The sequence below is a fragment of the Oncorhynchus nerka genome, linkage group LG28 (genome assembly GCF_034236695.1).
Source record: "Oncorhynchus nerka isolate Pitt River linkage group LG28, Oner_Uvic_2.0, whole genome shotgun sequence".
NCBI classification, from domain to species: Eukaryota; Metazoa; Chordata; class Actinopteri; order Salmoniformes; family Salmonidae; genus Oncorhynchus; species Oncorhynchus nerka.
Window position 1 is genome coordinate 53,595,753 of NC_088423.1, and position 20,257 is coordinate 53,616,009.

Sequence of the window (20,257 nt, forward strand, 5' to 3'; positions counted from 1 at the left end):
GAGTAGGGGGGGAAGGTGAGAGGGTGAGGTATCAGCTGATGTACGAAGGGCTATATAAATACATTTTATTTCATTTGATTTGACTTCCAAATTCCCTAAAACAATGTTGGAGGGATCTGTTTCACCTGTCTTCGTGATTGTCTCTACCACCCTCCAGGTGTCACCCATCTTCCCCATTATTCTCTATGTATTTCTACCTGTGTTCTCTGTTTGTCTGTTGCCAGTTCATCTTGTTTGTCAAGTAAACCAGTGCTTTGGTGTCTCAGCTCCTGCTTTTTCCTGTCTCTCTTTTTCTCGCCCTCCTGGTTTTGACCCTTGCCAGTCCTGACTCTGACCCCGCCTGCCTGACCACTCTGCCTACCCCTGGTCCTGCCTGCCGATCTGTAACTTTGCCCCACCTCTGGACTATTGACCTCTGCCTACCCTGACCCTGCCTGCCGTCCGGTACCGTTGCCCCACCTCTGGTTTTCTGACCCCTGCCTGCCTTGACCTGTCTATTGCCTGCCCCTGTTGGATTATTAAATCATTATTAATTCGACGTTGTCTGTATCTGTGTTTTACCTTCATACCTGATATATGGTAGAGAAATTAACATTAAATTCCCTGGCAATAGCTCTGGTGGACATTTCTGCAGTCAGCATGCTCATTGCACACTCCATCAAAACTTGAGACATATGTGCTGTGTGACAAAACTGCACATTTTAGGGTGGTCTTTTATTGTCCCCAGCACAAGGTGCATCTGTGTAATTATCATGCTGTTTAGTCAGCTTCTTGATATGCCACACCTGTCAAGTGGATGGATTATCTTGGCAAAGGAGAAGTGCTCACTAACAGGGATGTAATCAAATGTGTGCGCAAAATTTGAGAGAAATAAGCTTTTTGTGTGTATGGAGCATTTAGGGGATCTTTTACTTCAGCTCATGAAACATGGGACCAACACTTTACATGTTGCGTTTATATTTTTGTTCAGTATAATAGGCCCTCTTCACTTTGACCGATTCTCCATGGATTTCTTCATGGACATGGATTTAACAGTGGTGAAAACTCCCTCCAGCCAATGCCTGCAAGTGCACACTTAAAGGATGTTGTAGCTTGTGATTGTAAATACAGTTTCACAACTACCTACATCTTTCCTTTTGAAACCTGTGTGTGTGTGTGTGCGTCTTGTGATGTAAGTCTTGTGATCGAGGGGAGTTGTGGTCGTTCAGTACCAGGGCAGCTGGTGATGAAACAGTGTGATGCCTATTACACTGCTGCAGACAGACAGACAGACAGACAGACAGACAGACAGACAGACAGACAGACATACATACATACATACACCCCCCCCACCTCAGCTTCGTCGAAAGTGAGCAGCAGGTCTGAGGTTCCAGACAGGATTCCTCTGGAACCGTCAATGAGGTAGTCTCTGGCAGGGACCGAGTAGGGATCCGCCTTCAACATCTGAGCTGCCTGCACGAGCTTAGAACACGCATTCTCCACCCTGTTAGAACACAGACCATAGAACCAGCTTAGAACACATGCATTCTCCATCCTGTTAGAACATAGACCATAGAACCAGCTGACAATATGTGTTCTCTACCCTTTTAGAACATAGATCAAGCTTAGAAAAGGTGTTCTCCACCCTGTTAGAACACAGACCATAGAACCCTCCTAAAACAGACATTTTCCACTGTTAGAACATAGATACAACTTAGAACAATTTACCTACAGTACTGGATATATAACATTAATTATTATTGACAGCCCAGAGAAGGAAGGAAGGAAGCAATGAAAGACAGAAATATGGAATAAAGTATGGGTAGAAGAAAGGTAAGGAGGGAGGATTTTAAGACTATTGGAACAGGGCCTTCCTGTGACCTCAGTTGGTTAGAGTATCAATGGGTTGAGCCCTCATTGGCCAGAGTATCAATTTTCTGCAAAGATAACTAAATATAGCAGGGTTCACATTCCCTCATAACCCCTGCTGAGAACAGAGTATGATATTTATGATGCAGTGCCAGTTTGTGTGTGTGTGTCTGCGTGGGACTGCGCTGTGGACTTCTCATTTGAAGAGATGTAAAAACTTTACTCCTACAGCAGTTACCAGGAGCGAGAAGAGACAGAGAGTGAAAAAGAGAGAGGTAGCAGCAGGACTGCTGAGTAACGGAGTCTAATCAGATAGCAGATCAGATCAGACAGTCAATAGAACCCCACAGCAGAGTTCTGGACAGACAGACAGAACCACACAGCAGAACTAACATACTGATAGACAGACTCACAGCAGAAGACAGAGCACAGCTACAGTATACACCTCTGGGCAGAGCATTCTCAGGCAAAACAGACAGTCCAGTCAGGCCTGTTATTCAATTACATCAACAACAGACAGACAGAGTTCACATCCTGCTAAGCAAACCTAAAACGAATTATAATTATTATTTCCTCCACCGATGAGAGAGAGAGAAACAGACGCAGAGACAAAAAGACCAGATGGGCGGAGAAGAGAGCAACGTCACTCACTGACACAAGAGAAGGGCATCATTACTAAACCATTTATAAACTAAAGACAGAAGGCCTCTGAAACTGAAGGCTACCAAGGCTAAAAGAGATGGTATAAAAGATGTATAATTAGGCTTTGTTAGAATGAATCAAGTTTGATTTGACATGGGGTGTAAACCTCAGCCCTCCAATCCCCCTTTCCTGTTGGTTTTTGTGTTTCTCTCTGGTACTTTACTGATCAATGAATGCTGCTGTTTGCCTGAAGAGTACACACTGCAAACCCCTAGAAATCAGTCCCAATCATTAGTGTTAGAGGTTAGGGGGTCAGGAGTAGATCAGAGGTCAATGTAAGAGGCGTGACTCACTTTATGAAGGCGGGAGGCATGTCTCTCTTCATCACCTGGTCCTCTGTTGTCTGAACAGTCTCCTTTCCCACCTACACACATACCACACACGCACACATGCATGCACCACACACACGCATGCACGCACACATGCAAGAATGCACGCACACACCCAAGAATGCACGCACGCACACACACACACACACACACACACGCATACACATATAAGAACAGGAAGAGGGGTTGCCAGTGTACAGTAGATTGGTGTGTCAGTATCAAAAGCATCAATAGCAGGGATACATGAGTAATGTAGTGTAGCATATACAGCACTAGAACTACACTGAGTATACAGTGCAACTCATTATTAGGAAGGTGTTCCTAATGTTTGGTATACTCAGTGTACAGAAATAAAGACAGGTTGGAAATCGATGTTTATGCTGTGTAATATCTTCCATGTACACTGTTATTGTTTGAGAGTTAGTTTATTCTTGACTAATACATCTATTAGTTGATTTGAGTGAATGCATTCCTCGTTCATAGAGTACCTCTTTGATTGACTACTTTCATAAATTAGAATTGGCAAATTCTTATTCATTAAGTTAATTACACACACATTGTATTCTTGAGGTACCAACTTGACACCTCTGCTTAAAACTGACTCAATTAATTAATTGATTAATGCTCTTTGTGTCTAGCCTCTTGTTAATTGCATAAAGGTTCATTTTAAACACAAAAAAAAGTCTGGTGATGCCCAAGCTTGCTGCATGGCTAGACCTTGCTAAAATAGTATGTCTATAAACCTTTATATTAAATTGGAGTCAGATTGATGAATGTAGATTATTAAACATATTTCAACCAACTACATCTTATAGCTTTTATAAACCGGCTACCAACATTAAAACAATGACTGACATATTTGAATTAAAAACGTTATTTCGATAAGTACATTTCAAAAGTACCCTTTTTGAGTTAGCTTATTCTTAGACATTGTTTGAAGCAATATACTCTACAAGTACAGCAACTTTTCAGAGTGGGCTTTCTACTAATGAGCACCACCAAAAAAGTGAATGGGAAAATGGATTCAAACTCCCTCTGTTGGTGATTTGCTGAATGGTTAATGACTCTATAAAATGGGTTATATATCTTCAAAAGTACCAGAGAGCACATTTTGGAAATTTGACGTGTTTGAAGAATATATTGTTCCGAACAATATGTAAAAAATCAAAATCAAAATCAAAAATCAACATCAAAAAGGCTGCCTTTGGGATATTAATATTATTATTTTTATTGTTGTATCGAGAAATACTCAATATTTGAGAGCACACTGTAAGGAGTATAATAACACCAAGATGATTTCTGTATCATATACGGTTTACAGGGTCTTACAGCTTCTATCTCAAGGCCATCAGACTGTTAAACAGCCACCACTAACATTGAGTGGCTGCTGCCAACACACTGACTCAACTCCAGCCACTTTAATAATGGGAATTGATGGGAATTGATGTAAAATATATCACTAGCCACTTTAAACAATGCTAATTAATATAATGGTTACATACCCTACATTATTTATCTCATATGTATACGTATATACTGTACTCTATATCATCTACTGCATCTTTATGTAATACATGTATCACTAGCCACTTTAAACTATGCCACTTTGTTTACATACTCATCTCATATGTATATACTGTACTCGATACCATCTACTGCATCTTGCCTATGCCGCTCTGTACCATCACTCATTCATATATCTTTATGTACATATTCTTTATCCCTTTACACTTGTGTGTATAAGGTAGCAGTTTTGGAATTGTTAGTTAGATTACTCGTTGGTTATTACTGCATTGTCGGAACTAGAAGCACAAGCATTTCGCTACACTCGCATTAACATCTGCTAATCAAGTTATGTGACAAATACAATTTGATTTGATTAGATTTGATACAGGAGGCAAGTATAGGTCTAAAAAGGGCCTAGAATATTGTAAAAGTGACATGTAAAAAGCATGTCAAACATCCTTCCTCCCAATAATGTTTCCATGTGAGAATTTACAGAACAATCTAATACCCAAAATATTTTTGTAATGTCCTTGTGTGGCCCTATAAAGAGAAAAAATTACCCTATTAGGGTGTGGTGTATGGCCTTAGCCTATCCGGTATTCAGGCTGCCTGTAATTATATTGTCCTAAGGTATTATGACTTCTGCTGACATTTTAGAAATGTTTCAGATGACAACAAATGTGTTATGATAGAATTTAATCAAAAAATATTTAAAAGATTTGAATGTCCATTTTAGACTATAACATCCATAATGGTAATTTTTCCTTTCTAACGTAATAATGGAAATGACAACTTTAAAAAAATTCTCAGTTTTGAAAAGACTGTAAAAAATAAAAACAATTTAAGACTACTAGAGAGCGTGTGCCCTCAGGCCTGGAGGGAAGCTAAAGTCATTCCGCTACCCAAGAATAGTAAAGCCCCCTTACCTGGCTCAAATAGCCGACCAATCAGCCTGTTACCAACCCTGAGTAAACTTCTGGAAAAAATGGTGTTTGACCAGATACAATGCTATTTCACAGTAAAGAAACTGATAACAGAAATCCAGCATGCTTATAGGGAAGGACAATCAACAAGCACAGCACTTACACAAATTAATGATGATTGTCTGAGAGAAATTGATGATAAAATGATTGTGGGGGCTATCTTGTTCGACTTCAGTGCAGCTTTTGATATTATTGATCAAAGTCTGCTGCTGGAAAAACATATGTGTTATGGCTTTACACCCCCTGCTATATTGTGGATGAAGAGTTACTTGTCTAACAGAACACAGAGGGTGTTCTTTAATGAAAGCTTCTCAAATAAAATCCAGTTAGAATCAGGAAATCCCCAGGGTAGCTGTTTAGGCCCATTGATTTTTCCATTTTTACTAACGACATGACACTGACTTTGAGTAAAGCCAGAGTTTCTATGTATGTGGATGACTCAACACTATACACGTCAGCTACTACAGCGACTGAAATGACTGCAACACTCAATAAAGAGCTGCAGCTCATTTCAGAACAGGTGGCAAGGAATAAGTTAACAGTCTAACCCTAAATATTTATAAAACTAAAAGCATTGTATTTGGAACAAAACACTCACTAAAGCCTAAATAAACCTCAACTAAATCATGTGGAAATTGAGCAAGTTGAGATGACTAAACTGCTTGGAGTAACATTAGATTGTAAACTGTCATGGTCAAAACATATTGATGCATTAGTAGCTAAGATGGGGAGAAGTCTGTCTATAATAGTGATGCTCTGCCTTTTTAACAACACTATCAGCAAGGCAGGTCCTGCAGGCCCTAGTTTTGTCACACCTTGACTACTGTTCAGTCATGTGGTCAGGTGCAACAAAACTTGCAAATTGCAATTGGCTCAGAACAGGGCAGCACAGATGGCCCTTGGATGTACACAGGGAGCTAATATTAATCATATGTATGTCAATCTCTTCTGGCTGAAAGTGGAGGAGAGATTGACTTCATCACTGCTTTTATTTATGAGAGGTATTGACATGTTGAATGCACCGAGCTGTCTGTCTAAAATACTGGCACACAGCTCGGACACCAATGCATACCCCACAAGACATGCCACAAGAGGTCTCTACACAGTCCCAAAGTCCAGAACAAACTATGGGAGGCACACATTACTACATAGAGCCATGACTACATGGAACTCTATTCCACATCAATAAACTGAAATTTGATTTTAAAAACACCTTATGGAACAGCGGGGACTGTGAAGCAACACAAACATTGGCACAGACACATACACACACACACACACGATAACATACATACACATGGATTTAGTCATGTAGATATGTGGTAGTGGTGGAGTTGGGAAATCTATGAATGTATTGTAATGTTTTAAAATTGTATAAATTGTCTTAATTTTGCTTGACCCCAGGACCACAGGAACGGCATGGACACAAACACACCGGGTGCCTTTAGCGTCGATTAGCCATTTTCATATATAATTAATGTTGAGTGGTTTTTGGATTTAGTATTAGCCTGCTCCGTACTGCGGGAGGAGGCGTGTATCACAGGTTCAATAAACAATGAGCAACCCTCAGATCGGAAAGGAAACTCAATATAATTCAACTTAGTCAGTGGTGTATATGTGTGTCCCACAAAAAAAAATCTAAACCCATTAAACCCCTTCCAAATGTCGCAAAATACACGTTTCTTGTAAGTGTAATGAACCATCTGTTGTCAAGGAGTTGCCAAGATCATGTAAACCAGGGATGGACAACTGCAGGTCAACTCCCCCCCCCAAATCAGTCCAGGTCTAAACTTATCGTTGAGAGTTAGAATAGTTGAACACAACGTGCAATTTCATTGTGCATCAGCAGTTTTTTTCTTATGTCAGTCTCTGACAAGTCACTCAATTATCTCATGTCAGCTAAACATTTTTAGATTGTTAAATTAGTCTAGCCAGCTATCCAAACTTGTTGTATTCATGGTCAAATTACCGACCGGGAAGCCCCCATTGATTTTGTTAGTCACTCTCACTCAGATATCATTAAAATCTGCAAACATTTCTTTCCACCCTATGGCAGAATGTGTACAATTGCAGGAAATTATCTGCAAAACCGCTAATTTCTCTCTCCACCCCATAGCAAAATGAGTATAATGGCATGAAATTGTCACGCCTTGGTCATTGTATTTTTGTGTTTTGTTATATGTTTGGGTAGGCCAGGGTGTGACATGGGTTTATATGTTGTTTTCGTATTGGGGTTTGTATTATTTGGGATCGCGGCTGATTAGGGGTGTGGTATAGGCTTGGCTGCCTGAGGCGATTCCTAATCAGTCAGGTGATTCTCGTTGTCTTGGATTGGGAACCGTATTTAGGCAGCCTTAGTTTCGCTTTGTATTCGTGGGTGATTGTTCCTGTCTCTGTGTAATTTCACCAGATAGGTTGTAATTAGGTTTCACGTTTCGTTTGTTGTTTTCTTCTTTATTAAGTTATTTCATGTATCGTAATTTTTCCTTTATTAAAGATCATGAGTAACCACCACGCTGCATTTCGGTCCGACTCTCTTTCAACAACAGACGAACGCCGTTACAGAATCACCCACCACAAACGGACCGAGTGGCGTGGTTACAGGCAGCGACAGCTTGAGCAGCGAAGGGAGGACGTTATGGACAGCAGGAGCATGGAATATACGACGTGGGAAGAAATAGACAGGTGGGCAGCCGACCCAGAGAGAGTGCCGGAGCCCGCCTGGGATTCGCTAGGGCAGTGCGAAGAGGGCTATAGGCGAATGGAGTTAGAGAAACAGACACGGCAGCGCAGAGCGAAACCCGAAAGTCACCCCAAAAAATGTATTGGGGGCTCAGGGAGAGTATGGCTGAGTCAGGAGATAGACCTGAGCCAACTCTCCTTGTTTATCGTGAGGAGCCAAGGAGGAGACCAGAGCCAGTGTTAGAGGTGAGCGAAGCAGAGTTAATGGGGAAAGTGGAGTGGAGAGTAATGAGGGAGTTGCTAGCTTGGTGCTATAGATACGATATTCGTCCGATGGATCGTGTCGGGGATTTGATAGCACCTGAGTTAGCGCTCCATACTCAACCTGAGGTGCGTGTTAGTCGGCTGGTGAAGTTGGTGCCAGCCTCACGCACCAGGCCTCCTGTGCACATCCCTAGCCTTGCACGTCCTGTGCCAACACTGCTCTCAAGATCTCCAGTATGCCTTCACTGTCTAGCCCATCCTGTGCCACCTCCACACTCCAGTCCTCCGGTGGCAGCTCCACGCACCAGGCTTCCTGGGCGTGTCCTCGGCCCAATACCACCAGTTCCAGCACCACGCACCAGGCCTTCAGTGCGCCTCGCCTGTTCAACACAGCCAGAGCCTTCCTTCCCTCCTATGCTGTCGGAGTCTCCCGCCTGTTCAGCGCAGCCAGAGCCTGTCTCCTCTCCTGCGCTGCCGGAGTCTCCCGCCTGTTTAGCGCAGCAAGAGCCTGTCTCCTCTCCTGCGCTGCCGGAGCCTCCCGCCTGTTTAGCGCAGCCAGAGCCTGTCTCCTCTCCTGCGCTGCCTGAGTCTCCCGCCTGTTTAGCGCTGTCGGAGCCTTTCTCCTCTCCTGCGCTGCCGGAGTCTCCAGTCTGCCCAGCGCCGCCAGTGCTCCCAGTCTGCCCAGCGCCTCCAGTCTGCCCAGCGCCTCCAGTCTGCCCAGCGTCGCCAGTCTGCCCAGCGTCGCCAGTCTGCCCAGCGTCCCCAGTCTGCCCAGCGCCGCCAGTCTGCCAGGATCCGCCAGAAGTGCCAGTCAGCCAGTCTGCAGAGAGCTGTCAGCCTGCATGAAGCAGTCAGAGCTGTCAGTCTGCATGAAGCAGCCAGAGCTATCAGTCTGTAAGAAGCAGCCAGAGCTGTCAGTCTGCATAGAGCAGCTAGATCCGCCAGTCAGCCATGATCTTCTAGATCGGCCAGACAACCAGTCTTCTCCAGATCTGCCAGACAACCAGTCTCTTCCAGATCTGCCAGACAACCAGTCTCTTCCAGATCTGCCAGACAACCAGTCTCTTCCAGATCTGCCAGACAACCCGTCTCTTCCAGATCTGCCCGACAACCAGTCTCGTCCAGATCTGCCAGACAACCAGTCTCTTCCAGATCTGCCAGACAACCAGTCTCTTCCAGATCTGCCCGACAACCAGTCTCTTCCAGATCTGCCAGGCAACCAGTCTCTTCCAGATCTGCCAGACAACCAGTCTCTTCCAGATCTGCCAGACAACCAGTCTCTTCCAGATCTGCCAGACAACCAGTCTCTTCCAGATCTGCTTGTCAACCTGAATCTTCCAGTTCCGCCAGCCAGCCAGTATTTATCTCAGTACTGGGCTTCATCTCAGTGCTGGGCTTCATCTCAGTGCTGGGCTTCATCTCAGTGCTGGGCTTCATCTCAGTGCTGGGCTTCATCTCAGTACTGTGCTTCCGCCTGGTACTGGGTTTCCCCTCAGTCCCGGGCTGCCCTCTGTCCCGAGCTGCCCCTCTGTCCCGAGCTGCCCCTCTGTCCCGAGATGCCCCTCTGTCCCGAGATGCCCCTCTGTCCCGAGATGCCCCTCTGTCCCGAGATGCCCCTCTGTCCCGAGATGCCCCTCTGTCCCGAGCTGCTCCTCAGTTATGTGGGGATCTGGGTGAGGACTATTAGGCCATGGTCGGCGGAGAGGGTGGATTATCCCAGGACGCGAAGGGGAGGAACAAGGACATTAATGGAGTGGGGTCCACGTCCCGAGCCGGAACCGCCACCATGGACAGACGCCCACCCGGACCCTCCCTATGCTTTTGAGGTGCGTCCGGGAGTCCGCACCTTAGGGGGGTTCTGTCACGCCTTGGTCATTGTATTTTTGTGTTTTGTTATATGTTTGGGTTGGCCAGGGTGTGACATGGGTTTATATGTTGTTTTCGTATTGGGGTTTCTATTATTTGGGATCGCGGCTGATTAGGGGTGTGGTATAGGCTTGGCTGCCTGAGGCGATTCCTAATCAGTCAGGTGATTCTCGTTGTCTTGGATTGGGAACCGTATTTAGGCAGCCTTAGTTTCGCTTTGTATTCGTGGGTGATTGTTCCTGTCTCTGTGTAGTTTCACCAGATAGGCTGTAATTAGGTTTCACGTTTCGTTTGTTGTTTTCTTCTTTATTAAGTTATTTCATGTATCGTCATTTTTCCTTTATTAAAGATCATGAGTAACCACCACGCTGCATTTCGGTCCGACTCTCTTCCATCAACAAACGAACGTCGTTACAGAAATTTGTTCTAAAATTGCTAAATCTTCTTTCTACCACATGGCAAAATGTGTAGAATTGCTGCAGACTTGCTTTAAAACTGCAACACTTTCTCTACGCCCCATGGCAAAATGTGTAGAATTGCAGGAAATTAACTAAAACATAGATGATTTCTTTCTGCTGTCAAAAGGGAGGAAACTCAATTGTTTTGCTTAGGGCACCCAAAAGGCTAGGGCTGGCTCAGACTACATGTGTGGGTATGGATGTGGGTACACTGCGGCCCCTTATGATGAGTGCCTCCACCCCCATCGAAGTTACCCATCCCTGAGGTAAACAATATATGTATGTAAATAAAATATTACTGTTTAGTCAATTGTTGGTCAACTTTAGTTCTGTAGTTGCTGACAGAAATCCCTGCTTTCCACAGTAGTAACAGTCCAGTTAGGACTGAACACTCTCTAGCTAACCTAGAATGTTTACAGGCAGAAGGACACTCCAGCAAGTGAACTGATCCTCTAGCAACCACTGCATGGTTCCAACTCGCAGAGACAGGCCAGAGATTGCATATTTGGACCAGCACAAATGTGACACGGGACTGGAGGAGGAGGAGATTGTATCTGCAATGGAGTTGTGGAAGTCCCACTCTTCATTCTTCCAAGATGGTGTAGCAGTGCAGTTTTCTTTGTCCTCTTGTGTACTTTTGTATTTTTTCATATTTCTTTGTATATATTTCAATTTTATTTTCAATCTCTTCTCCATTTTAGTTCAATTATACCTTCCGGTAACCTGCCTCACCCAATGTGATACGGAACCGCTATTATTTTTTATTTCTAGACCTTATAGAAAGAACCACCTAGCCATCAGAAGCTAACCAGCTAATTAGCTACAAGATATTTAGTCATTGTTAGCCACTGCTAGCGGCCTTTACCTTCTGCACAGGTACCAGCCCTTTTTTAGCTTGGATAATACTTGCCAGCCTACCAGTAACGGACTGTCTCTCCTCTACAACACCGTATTCCTGCCGTAATCCCTGGACCATTCTCCCGATCTTCACAACTAGCTAGCACCGACTAAGTTACCCAGTACCGAAGTACCCTGAGGCCCACCTCCCGGCCTACTCAGTTGTTCACCCGGACTCCACCCAGACACGGTTATAACACACTACTCCACCGGATCCTTGCCGCAAGCTCTAGACCTTGGCACTGGATCACCGCTGCTACCGAGTGGCTAACGCCCCTGCCCCGGTTAGCCGTGAATCAGGCGCATCTCCCGGATAGAAAAGTAAATTACAACAACTATAATATCTCTTTCGCCATCTGGCTTGGATCCTTAGTCGACACGGCGCCCCTCCACACCACCAAGACAGGTCTGCCGACGAATACTCCATCCGCTGTGCCTTCAACCGGCCTCCGTCGGACGTAGGAGCAGACGCGTCTACAAGCCCCGGGCTACTAACTTTAAACGCCGTGTCGCCCACATGCTAGCATAGTAGTGACTACTCCGCGGCTTCCCTGTTCCATCTATTGCTGCCCCCTGGACCCTATGATCACTTGACTACATAGCTGATGCCCGCTGGACTGTTCATTAATCACGGTACTCCATTCTGTTTATTTTATTTTATTTTATTTTGTTCATCTATCGGCCCCTGCCGCAAACTCAGGCTCTGTGTGTAGTTAACCGACCCTCTCTGCCCATTCATCGCCATTTTACCTGTTGTTGTTTTAGCTGATTAGCTGTTGTTGTCTCACTCGTTGTTGTCTTAGCCAGCTCTCCAAATCAACACCTGTGATTACTTTATGCCTTGCTGTATGTCTCTCTCATATGTCAATATGCCTTACATACTGTTGTTTAGGTTAGTTATCATTGTTTTAGTTTACAATGGAGCCCCTAGTTCCACTCATTATACCTCTGATACCTCCTTTGTCCCACCTCCCACACATGCAGTGACCTCACCCATTTTAACCAGCTTATCCAGTGATACAACCTCTCTTATCATCACTCAGTGCATGTGCTTACCTCCGCTGTACCTGCACCCAACCATACCCCTGTCTGCACATTATGCCCTGAATCTATTCTACCACGCCCAGAAATCTGCTCCTTTTATTCTTTGTCCCCAACGCTCTAGGCGACCAGTTTTGATAGCCTTTAGCCATACCCTCATTCTACTCCACTCTGTTCCTCGGGTGATGTGGAGGTAAACCCAGGCCCTGCGTGTCCCCAGGCACTCTCATTTTCTGTCTTCTGTGATCAAAAAAACCTTGGCTTCATACATGTCAGCATCAGAAGCCTCCTCCCTAAGTTTGTTTTACTCACTGCTTTAGCACACTCCGCCAACCCTGATGTCCTTGCCGTGTCTGAATCCTGGCTTAGGAAGGCCACCAACAATTCTGAGATTTCCATACCCAGCTACAACATTTTCCGCCAAGATAGAACTGCCAAAGGAGGAGGAGTTGTAATCTACTGCAGAGATAGCCTGCAAAGTTCTGTCAAACTTTCCAGGTCTATACTGTGGAAGGACCACCAGAGGGCAGGCTGGGCTCATGGATAGTAGCCCAACAAGGCATGGGAGACAAGGTAACCAGAGGCAATTAAGCACAGCTGACGGTACTAATGACATACTCTCCTTCCCCTATAAGAGAGAGAATGGAACCAGCAGAGAGGAGGGGGGAAAACTATCTCTGGAAGATGGCCACCGAGAGAGAGGAGCTATCCAGGAAGAACCACTAAGACGGTGACAATCCCGTGACTTTTTGTTGTAGTTTAAAGATAAGCCTATTGTGTTCCTGTTTCATCTGGAGAAGAAGATGTATGTTTTTCCTTGGAAGATTTTCATTGATTATGTTGGAGTGTTTGTGTTGACCAAATGCCCTCAATAGAGAACTGTGTTCAATCAAGAAAACCTACTCCTGACTCGTTTATTCCACCTTCCCGCTTTAGAGTGACGCCCAATTACTTGGTCCACTCACAATACCCAAACAGTTTGAACTTCTAATTTTAAAAATTAACCTCTCCAGAAATAAGTCTCTCACTGTTACCGCCTGCTATCGACCGCCCTCCGCTCCCAGCTGTGCCCTCGACACCATTTGTGAATTGATCGCCCTCCATCTAGCTTCAGAGTTGTTCTGTTAGGTGACCTAAACTGGGATATGCTTAACACCCCGGCAGTCCTACAATCTAAGATAGATGCCCTCAATCTCACACAAATCATCAAGGAACCCACCAGGTACAAACCTAACTCCGTAAACATGGACACCCTCATAGACATTATCCTGACCAACTTGCCCTCCAAATACACCTCCGCTGTTTTCAATCAGGATCTCAGCGATCACTGCCTCATTGCCTGTGTCCGCGGTCAAACGACCACCCCTCATCACTGTCAAACGCTCCCTAAAACACTTCTGCGAGCAGGCCTTTCTAATCGACTTGGCCCGGGTATCCTGGAAGGATATTGACCTCATCCCATCAGTTGAGGATGCCTGGTCATTCTTTAAAAGTAATTTCCCCACCATCTTAGATAAGCATGCCAAGAACAGATATAGCCCTTGGTTCACTCCAGGCCTGACTCCTTTGACCAGCACAAAAACATCCTGTGGCGGACTGCAATAGCATTGAATAGTCCCCAAGATATGCAACTGTTCAGGGAAGTCAGGGACCAATACACGCAGTCAGTCAGGAAAGCAAAGGCTAGCTTTTTCAAGCAGAAATTCGCATCCTAACTCCAAAATGTTTTGGGACACTGTAAAGTCCATGGAGAACAAGAGCACCTCCTCCCAGCTCCCCACTGCACTGAGGCTAGATAACACGGTCACCACTGATAAATCCATGATAATCGAACATTTCAATAAGCATTTCTCAACGGCTGGCCATGCCTTCCTCCTGGCTACTCCAACCCCAGCCAACAACTCCGCCTCCCCCACAGCTACTCGCCCAAGCCTCCCCAGCTTCTCCTTCACCCAAATCGAGACAGCAGATGTTCTGAAAGAGCTGCAAAACCCGGACCCGTACAAATCAGCTGGGCTAGACAATCTGGACCCTCTCTTTCTAAAACTATCCGCCGCCATTGTTGCAACCCCTATTACCAGCCTGTTCAACCTCTCTTTCTCTCTTTCGTATCGTCTGAGATCCCTAAAGATTGGAACGCTGCCGCAGCCATCCCCCTCTTCAAAGGGGGTGACACCCTAGACCCAAACTGTTACAGACCTATATCCATCCTGTCCTGCCTATCTAAAGTATTTGAAAGCCAAGTTAATAAACAGATCACTGACCATTTCGAATCCCACCGTACTTCTCCGCTGTGCAATCCGGATTCCGAGCCGGTCACGGGTGCACCTCAGCCACGCTCAAGGTCCCAAAAAATACAACCGCCATCGATAAAAGACAGTACTGTGCAGCCGTCTTTGGCCAAGGCTTTCGACTCTGTCAATCACCGTATTCTTATCGGCAGACTCAATACCCTTGGTTTTTCTAATGACTGCCTCGCCTGGTTCACCAACTACTTTGCAGAAAGAGTCCAGTGTGTCAAATCGGAGGGCATGTTGTCCGGACCTCTGGCAGTCTCTATGGGGGTACCACATGGTTCAATTCTCGGGCCGACTCTTTTCTCTGTATATATCAATGATGTCGCTCTTGCTGCGGGCAATTCCCTGATCCACCTCTACGCAAACGACACCATCCTGTATACTTCTGGCCCTTCCTTGGACACTGTGCTAACTAACCTCCAAATGAGCTTCAATGCCATACAACACTTCTTCCGTGGCCTCCAACTGCTCTTAATTAAACGCTAGTAAAACCAAAAGCATGCTTTTCAACCGTTCGCTGCCCGCACCCGCCCGCCCGACTAGCATCACCACCCTGGAGGGTTCCGACCTAGAATATGTGGACAACTATAAATACCTAGGTGTCTGGCTGGAATGTAAACTCTCCTTCCAGACTATTATTAAACATCTCCAATCCAAAATCAAATCTAGAATCAACTTTCTATTTCGCAACAAAGGATCCTTCACTCACGCCGCCAAATTTACCCAAGTAAAACTGACTATCCAACCGAACCTCGACTTCGGCAATGTCATCTACAAAATAGCTGCCAACACTCTACTCATCAAACTGGATGCAGTCTATCACAGTGCCATCCGTTTTGTTACCAAATCACCTTATACCACCCACCACTGCGACCTGTATGCTCTAGTCGGCTGGCACTCGCTACATATTCGTCGCCAGACCCACTGGCTCCAGGTACTCTATAAGTCTATGCTAAGTAAAGCTCCGCCTTATCTCAGTTCACTGGTCACGATAACAACACCCACCCGTAGCACATGTTCCAGCAGGTATATCTCACTGATCATCCCCAAAGCCAACACCCCATTTGGCCGCCTTTCCTTCCAGTTTTCAGTTACTGGAACGAATTGCAAAAATTGCTGAAGTTGGAGACTCTTATTTCCCTCACTAAATTTAAACATCAACTATCTGAGCAGCTAACCGATTGCTGCAGCTGTACATAGTCCATCTGTAAATAGCCCACCCAATCTACCTACCTCATCCCCATACTGTCTTATTTACTTTTCTGCTCTTTTGCACACCAGTATCTCTACTTGCACATCATCATCTGCTCATTTATCACTCCAGCATTAATCTGCTAAATTGTAAATATTCGCTCCTATGGCCTATTTATTGCCTACCTCCTCATGCCTTTTGCACACACTGTATACAGACTTTCTTTTTTCTACGGTGTCATTGACTTGTTTATTGTGTTATTGGCTTGTTTATTGATTACTCCATGTGTAACTCTGTGTTATTGTCTGTGTCACACTGCTTTGCTTTATCTTGGCCAGGTCGCAGTTACAAATGAGAACTTGTTCTCAACTAGCTTACCTGGTTAAATAAAGGTGAAATAAAAAAAATAAAACAATTGTCGACTCCAGACAGGTAGATTATGACGAGTGTCAGTGTAATGTAGGGATGTGACAAATGTAAAAGAAAATGTAAATATATAAACTACCATTATTTTTGTTTCAATGTTTTAAAAAAATAATGTGAATTCACAATGCAGATATGGTTTTCCAAATTCTGTCACATCTACAGCTCCTCCCCTCCGGTGTTCGACGTTGCCAGTGTCCAGCGGTCCTGACGTCCATCATTACACACACCTGGCACCAATCATTATGCGCACCTGCACTTCATCATGAGGAACACCTGGACTCCATTACCTCATTTATTACCTCCCCTATATCTGGAATTCCCTTAGCTTCTTTCCCCAGTCAGTATTGTTTATGTGTAGACGCCACTGCTATGTTGTCTTGTTCCATGTTTGTTGCTTTGTTAAACGTACCACCTGCACCTGCTTCTCGACCCTCAGCGTCTTCGTTACACTATCCCAGCCTGCTCTCTTCCAGTCTCTGTGTTGCTGTCCAGTGGTGTAGTGGAGGGTACACTTATATGACGTAAGCCCATTTATTTTTCAGTGGGTATTGCATATATTCACTACTTAATCCCCATGGTGTGTATCAAAGTAGTGTAGTGGAGGTAAAAGCCATACCAATTAATAAGGCTGATGGAACAGGTCAGAATGTTTAGCTTAAAATGTTGTAAACTATTACTTCTTAAAAAAAAAAGCATGAGCTGGCGCAAACGCAGAGAAAATTATTTTGTGTAGAGGTGCTGACAAATGGCGAATACACTGTAAGCTATAAAATACATTAATTAATGGGAGAGAGCGTGCAACTCGCTTTATTTATTATTATTTCTTCACATTTTAGGTGCAGAAATGTGCACATAGCAGTAGGTGTATGCACAAATGTTTCCAAATGCAATTTGAGGGAAAACACTGTTCTAAAATGCACACTGCACATGCAAGCGGATTCATGGACAGGGATGGAAATATCTGTTTGAAATTTAGAAAGAGGGAAGATCTAAATATGCAATAACTATCATGGGTTGCTAATATGACTAGGATAATGCTTTTGGGTGCTACACAATGAACCAAAGTTGTAAGAAAACCAATAGAGCAGGAGAATGCATATGAGGAAGTGCTTATAAAATAATTGCCTATACATACCAATGTGGGATTTTGGCTATAGGCTCCATTGAAGCAAGGTAAGACATGCCTCATAATATGTAGAAAAAGTTCAGATTTCAAACAATTAAGGAACAGGTAAAGTATAGTGATGCTAATGATAGGCCTAACCATATCTGGTAGATGGAGAGGCTTTCCCAAAGCCTTCTAAATTACATGTAAACTCGACACAGAGTAGCCTATGCCTACCAGGCAGAATGATATGATTATTTGCATCAATCCAGTGGCTATTTGTTTTGCAAACTCCCTCTCATGTGCTACAGAAACACCACCATACAAACAGAGCTAGGTGCCTGCACACTTGAATTAAAGGGTAACTACACAAGTCCTCAAAATTGATCTCCTGATGTGGTTTAAGCAAGTTATGACTTACAACATCCAATTTGTTGTTTTCTATTAAAAAGTCTGACTTTGAGAGAAAAAAAGTGAAAAAATGAACAAATCTGAAACACAAAGTATTTCCGACTCAGTTCACAGCCTCATTTATCTGTTTCAATAATATACCTTCAATTAGCCTACTTGCACAGTACAACATGGGTTGACGTGACTGTGAATTACCAATGTGGAATTTTTTATTTTAGGTAATTCAGAGTGTATGACACGGTTTCTCATAACTTTTTTCACAGAGCATTTTTCCTTTGGAGGGCCGTTTGGGGAATCATTTAGAAAAATTTGAATATATGCACTTCTCCAGGAAACACTACACCACTGTTGCTGTCTCACTGAAAACAACGAGACATGACTCTGTTTATTACGAGGAGCGAGAGTGAGGGGGAAAGAAATAGTAAGAGAGAGAGAGAGCGAATGAGTGACAGAGAGAGAGAAAGAAAGAGGGAGCATTCTTAATGCTGTTTCCTGTGAGGGAAACCAGCAGAATCCTCAAGTCTAATAGACTCACTCCAAGAGGGGAGACACACACGTGCACATGCACATTCCCGCACACACACCACACCACAGTGTACACTGCCATTCACATGTGCTGAAAGGTTAGGCTATTCTGTTGCTAGCTCAGTTTTCCAGAGATAAGATTCTTCCAATGTACACTACTGTATGACATGGCATTTATGACAATACTATTACACTGTTTTACACTGCCTTCTTTCTGCTACAGATGAAGGTTTATTCAACATGAATGGATACTGCCCTAACCCCATTTGACCAGTCCACAGTGACAGCAGTGCCTGTCTAGATTGTCCCTGTAACAAAGTGTTTACCACTACAACAAACAATAACAACACTCCCGTTTCATTCTGCCGCACAAACTCCTCTCAGTTCATTACCATCCAGTACATTACAAAATCACTACACCAAACTGAGTTGTGAGGGGAGAGAGAGAGGGAGACACACTTACCCTGACAAGGTTGCTGACCGCTGCTTGTACCGCGGCCACCGGGCCGGTCAGATCCGGGATGGCCTTCCCGTCCACCTCCCCGTCCTCGTGCATGATGACCAGGTGGGAGATCTGCTGGGCCACCGGCTCAAGGATGCCCTCGATGGTCTTCGTGTGGAACACTGGCATGGTTACAGCTGTTAGCCTGCTCAAAGAGACCTGAAACACGGCTGCTGCAGCTCCAACACCCCGCTGTTAAAATCCTGCTCTATTCCTCCGCCGTCTTTACCCGACAATAAAAATTGACAAACAAAATGCCTTTTTCTTCTTTAGTTCCACTCCTGGAGTGCGTATTCCAGCGTGGACGGTCTGCAATGCGCGGTGTCAACACCTTGTCCGCGATTGTGAGACGAACACCGAAAATCGTAACAGGAGAAATCACAGTTCGAGATCTCAGCCAATGACTGACTGCACGAGATACATCTGTTAATAGGATTGGTGGGCACAGACGGCTTCTCATCACACTCACACGCACACATGCACGCACACCGTTATACCACTGCATGTGAAAGCTATTCCCAAATGACGTCATGCATTCTGGTTGCCGAAAAAGGGAGTGCTAGAGTGAGATGGTGGGGGGTCGGGGAACGGGGGTGGGAGGGAGAGTGAGAGAGACCTGGTATTAATATGGAGTTATTGCAACATTTCATACCAGAGCTGGATGGTAACAAAGTAACTTTCGGACATGCCATCATATACCTTCAACCAGACCATAGGTAAACCACAAGTAGACCTCAACTTAAACCGTACCCACTCCAAGCCACTGGGGGAAAAAAACACTCTCTCTGGTCTATGAGTCTGAGTGTTAGGCTGCTTTAGAGCTGGTGTCAATCCCAAATGGCACTCTATACCCTAGTGCACCAATTTTGACCAGCGCCGTATGGGCCCTGGTTAAAAATAGTGCACTATGTACAAATAGGGTGCCAATTGGGACTTCTCCTGGTCTGTCACCTGATCTGGGTTAGCTAAAAGGAGGGTCAGGAGTTACCGTTAACGTGTCTCCAGCCTGTCGTTTTTGGCCACCAGCTCTATAATAAGAACAAGGGCTCCTTCTGCAGCTCCTAGCTGCCCCAGATCAAGCAGCTCAGCTATCTTCTGCAGCCCACAGGAGCTGGGAGGGGGAATGGAAATGTAACACTGCACTACTACCCCACCCAGTTACCCCAGCCCAACTTTCCTTACTGCTTGCTGGGTTAATAAGGACATTGGAGGCTTGTTCTCGC

The 20,257-nt window shown here is 44.7% G+C and overlaps 1 protein-coding gene across 1 annotated transcript in view; it reads right to left on the reverse strand.

Annotated features, from left to right (window-relative positions):
• The window catches only part of LOC115113429 (vinculin-like), a 53,202-nt gene extending 33,678 nt beyond the window's left edge, over positions 1-19,524 (reverse strand). Inside the window, 3 exon segments of the mRNA XM_029641045.2 lie at positions 1,333-1,483; positions 2,844-2,914; positions 18,996-19,524. Coding sequence (XP_029496905.2) covers positions 1,333-1,483; positions 2,844-2,914; positions 18,996-19,163 — 390 coding nt within the window. The 5' untranslated portion in view covers positions 19,164-19,524.
• Positions 19,525-20,257: the final 733 nt, after the last annotated feature.